At 34.0% G+C, this 4,704-nt stretch overlaps 1 protein-coding gene across 1 annotated transcript; it reads left to right on the top strand.

The window, feature by feature from the left end:
* Positions 1-1,707: 1,707 nt before the first annotated feature.
* LOC114185597 (kelch repeat-containing protein At3g27220-like) lies at positions 1,708-4,106 on the top strand. Its single transcript, XM_028073428.1, has 7 exons — positions 1,708-2,003; positions 2,103-2,291; positions 2,370-2,599; positions 2,672-2,842; positions 2,974-3,079; positions 3,268-3,474; positions 3,714-4,106. Exons 1-7 carry the CDS (start codon positions 1,746-1,748, stop codon positions 3,879-3,881), a joined length of 1,329 nt encoding a protein of 442 aa, XP_027929229.1. The 5' UTR covers positions 1,708-1,745; the 3' UTR covers positions 3,882-4,106.
* The last annotated feature ends 598 nt before the right edge of the window (positions 4,107-4,704 follow it).

Here is a 4,704-nt window from a genome sequence, read left to right as displayed (position 1 = left end):
CAAGGCATAACTTCTTCACCACAAAGTCTACCAAACTAGCACAAATCTCCCATTTTTATAATTTTGAAAATAAAATTGCACCATTTTGGTGCTTTTGCCCCATTTTGCCACACATTAAAAATGCAACAAACAAAAACTATACATTGAATGATAATATAAATTTCAAATGGTATTTTATTACTTCAGTTTATACGTACTAATATCAATTAGTGACATTTTTCAAAACTAATTAATTATGATTTAATTAAGTTTTAAATTCTTTCTTAAATTTAATTGAGTCATTAAAATATTTTTATGTATTAAATATTCACATTTTATAATTTTTTTATTAAATTTTTACCTTTTAAGTTTTTTATTAACCGAATGAATAACGTGGTTATTATATTTATATATTTATATTTTTTCATTTATCCTTGTCTGAAACTAAGCCGCACGTTTTTTTCAACATTCCTTATTTATTATTTGCGTTTTGTTTGCAATTGACTTCTTTATAGAAATTAGTTAGTTCATGAATAAAAAGAAGTTAGTTTTGGGTTAAGTACCAAAAATGATTAAAAAACTTGCGTTGAAATTCAGTGTGCTTAAAACCTCCTCCTTCCTTTAAGTCACTTTTGGACTGAGGATTCGTCTTCAAACACGCTGAAGTAAATATCCTATTTACCCAGAAATGCATCCTCTAGCGTAGTATATTGATAGAAGTCAACAAAATTGTTACTTTTGTTTAACAAAAGGTTACATAACAATTTCAAGTAATAGGATTGCTCAATTCTATACAAATTGTTTTTTCTATTTCATTTTCAGTAATATTTTAATGTTATTATACAAGATTCGGAAATCAATATAAAAGTATAAAAATAATTAAAGCACGATACAAAGAAAATTTTCTATCCACTGTGTACAATTAAACTCGAAGTGTGCAGACTGTTTCTATATAATCAATTATTGTTATCATAGCATAACTTTATATACAATATATAATATATTTATTTCTTTTATTTTATATGATAAATAAAATCATTTAAAAGAAAAATAATAATGTTTAAATAAAAAATGATAAAAGACATGAAATTTTCAGAAATACAACGTGTTTTTGTGCTAATAATTAAAGCAATATATATATATATATATATATATATATATATATATATATATATATATATATATATATATGTTGTATAATGTCATAGATTATTTTAAATCTTAAAATAAATGATATTTTATGTTTTAAAATAAATATTTGAAATTAAAAAGTAGCATGCATTTTAAAAAATTAAAATAATTTGTTTGAAAGGAAACAAATCAATAATATAAAATTTAAAAGAGGTAAAAGAAATTTAAAAATGTTTTTGAAAGAAAGTAAAATTAGGTCATTTTATTTTTAATGAAATTCATGTTGTATATATAAAAAAAATCTTTAATTAGATGATAAAGAAGTATGAATTGATTGATAATAAACGGTGTATGAAGTGTGTCTATATTAGTATAAAAAGAAAGAAAAGAATAGAAAAGTGTAAAAAAGAAGAGGAAGATTTGCGGTGGTGGGGCGCGTGGTGTAGCCGTGAACAGAGAACCAAAAAAACGTTGCTTTTTAATGAGTGAAACGAAGAGCCAAAACCATTGGCGCCAACCAACCGCTGTTTGTTTCCTCTGCCATCCAAATTTCTGTTGTTTTCTACTCTCTGTCTCTCGAACACGCAAATAAATAAATGGGTCTCTTTTGATGATTGTGTCGCAAAAAACACAGAATGGCCACGCCAACGAGGTTCCACCACCCCAACAACCACCCATACCCTCACTCCTCCTCCAAAATCATCATCTTCTTCTGCCTCTCTGCCTTTCTCGGCCTCGCCCTCTTCGCCAACGTCTTCCGCGCCTCCCTTTCCGCCCACTATCTCTCCATCGCCACCAACTGGGTCGACACCAACGCCCCCATCCTTCTCATCCCCAATGCCACCGCCACACCCGACATCAAAGACAAAGACAAAGACAAAAACCAAGACAACGTCTGCCTTTTCTAACCCTTTCTTTCTTCAAATTACCTTATTCTTTCCACACTCCTCAAGTCAACCTTCTTTCAACATCTCTTATTTTTCTTGTTGCAGGGAAAAGGTGGCAAGAGTGGAAAAAGGAGGGGTCCTGATAGATTCCTTTCATCTACATTTGCAGACTTGCCTGCTCCCGAATTGTATTGGGAGCAGATGCCTTCTGCTCCGGTGCCTCGGCTAGATGGCTACTCTGTACAGATTAATAATATGTTTTATGTGTTTGGAGGATATGAACACCTTGACCTTGTCAGTGTTTCTTCTTGTTTATTCATTTCACTTTATATCACTAGTAATTATTAATGAGAGTGATTTTTCTTTCCTTAGGTGCACTCCCATGTTGATGTCTTCGATTTCACCGTCAACAAGTGGGTAGATCAGATTAAAATGCCAGACGAAATGGCTAATTCCCATTTGGGTGTGGCCACAGATGGGAGGTATGTATACATTGTCACAGGACAATATGGCACCCAATGCCGAGGACCTACCACAGCTTCTTTTACGCTAGACACTGTCACAAAGAAATGGAAACCTTTGCCACCATTACCGGAACCTAGGTACAACGCTGTTTCAAACTGTCAATTGCATCTTATATTTTAAATTGCGGTCATGAGACTTTCTTGTACCAGGTACGCTCCTGCTACTCAATTGTGGAAAGGAAGACTCCATGTCATGGGTGGTAGCAAAGAGAATCGCCATACACCTGGACTTGAACATTGGAGTTTGGCTGTGAAGGATGGAGAAGCATTGGAACAACAATGGCGAGAAGAAGTTCCCGTTCCACGCGGTGGACCGCATAGGTTACAAAATTACTCGGATTGTTCAATAGTTAACTATATATGATGTTCTCATTTGACCTTTTGGAGTGTAGGACTACTGTGTTTCTACAGTGTCATATTCGTTGTCGTCAAACTATAGTTATTTGGTGCAGGGCTTGCGTTGCAGTCGGTGATCGACTTTTTGTTATTGGTGGACAAGAGGGTGATTTTATGGCCAAACCTGGTTCACCCATATTCAAATGTTCACGCAGGGTCGAGGTATCATTTTCTCTGTTTATCAACATCAAACATGATTTAAAGAGAAAATATTATGATTTAGTAGTTGTTTTTCTGAAGATGAATGACATGGTATGCTTAAATTGTCTTTTTCACAATCACAATCCACATTTGTTGGATATATGATCATTTCAAGTGAAGTTGTGTGACATAAATTTGTTACATTTCAGGTGGTCTACGGAGATGTTTACATGCTGGAAGCAGACATGAAATGGAAAATTTTGCCAGCTATGCCAAAAGCAAATTCACACATAGAATGTGCATGGGTTCTTGTGAACAATTCAATTGTCATCACTGGAGGTACCACAGAAAAGCACCCAGTAACAAAAAGGATGATGCTGGTTGGGGAGGTTTTCCGGTTTGATTTAAACACCATGGTACACTTTTCAGTCTTTTTTACTCATGAGAAATATCCATTAATTTAATACCTCCTCTCTAACATTACTTATTGGCCATTGTAATTTTATGAATTCTGATCAAATGAATGTAATCAAGCAACAATAAACTTGATGAAGCCAGTGAATAAAAATGTGTCCCCTACATTAATGAGTTCATTGAAGTGATCAAGTGTCACTTTGTAACATGATTCATTATTGTTTCTTAATACTGTTTGCAGACATGGTCAGTGATTGGAAAGCTTCCTTACAGAATAAAAACAACATTAGCTGGTTTTTGGGATGGGTGGCTGTACTTCACATCAGGACAGAGGGACAGAGGACCAGATAACCCACAGCCAAAAAAGGTCGTTGGAGAAATGTGGAGAACCAAATTGCATTTGTCTTAGTTTGAGATAAGAAAGCAGCATTTTGTGAAAACCTTTGCTTCTGCCTTTCTTTTTGCTTTTGTTTTCTTTTTTCTTTCCAATTTTAGGTTCACATTGTTGCAGCCTATTCAAATTATTTATCTTTTCCTTTTCAATTAATTCAATGCCCCATTAGGGAAATACATATGTAAAATTTGTCTACTTTGTACAGAGTACAAATCTAAAGGATTTTTGAATTTGCCGTTATTCTTTTGTCTCTCACTCTTTTGGTTTCCTACAGAGTTGATTTACACATGCAAAATACCACCAAAAGAGCAACAAATATCGTCACTGACTCTCTAAAAATGATCCTTTTTTTACCCACCTAGTGTGGCATTACGATTTTTTAATTTTCAATTATTTTTAACCTCTGTGATGTGGCAATTGAAATCAGTGGTGGGGTCCAGAAATAGTGAGGTGTGTGTGGTGATGAGTAGAAAAAACTAGGTTTCGCTTCCACACGCTCGCCGAAAGGAAACATGGTGACGAGTACAGAAAATTAGGTTTCACTTCCACTCTCTCGTACTTGCTCGCTGAAAGGAAACCGCTTCTTCCTTCTTCTCATCATCATCTTCTACCTCTGTGAACACGATTTTTTTTCCAAAAGAGCTATGTTTGCTCCTTCATTTACTAGCATAGCACACTATGTCTTATATTTATATATATAGCATTGTTTTGATTGTAGTAGGGAATTCGGTCTTCCGGGAGCCGAATTCCAATCGTTAAGCTTTTTTTTTTTCAATTCCAAGTCAGAATTCGGTTTTCAGGGATCCGAATTTTAAACTTGGTTTTTTTTTTTAAATAA

Source organism: Vigna unguiculata, chromosome 5, assembly GCF_004118075.2.
Source record: "Vigna unguiculata cultivar IT97K-499-35 chromosome 5, ASM411807v1, whole genome shotgun sequence".
NCBI classification, from domain to species: Eukaryota; Viridiplantae; Streptophyta; class Magnoliopsida; order Fabales; family Fabaceae; genus Vigna; species Vigna unguiculata.
The sequence above is the reverse complement of the archived record's forward strand: the minus strand, read 5'-3'. Positions and strand labels throughout refer to the sequence as shown.

What these genes read in the sequence shown, in the direction of transcription:
- LOC114185597 (XM_028073428.1), top strand. Translation starts at nt 1,746, where the DNA reads ATGGCCACGCCAACGAGGTTCCACCACCCCAACAACCACCCATACCCT. An exon ending in CCACGCGGTGGACCGCATAG is followed by an intron (nt 2,843 to 2,973) that starts GTTACAAAATTA and finishes TATTTGGTGCAG; the next exon opens with GGCTTGCGTTGCAGTCGGTG. An exon ending in AATGTTCACGCAGGGTCGAG is followed by an intron (nt 3,080 to 3,267) that starts GTATCATTTTCT and finishes GTTACATTTCAG; the next exon opens with GTGGTCTACGGAGATGTTTA.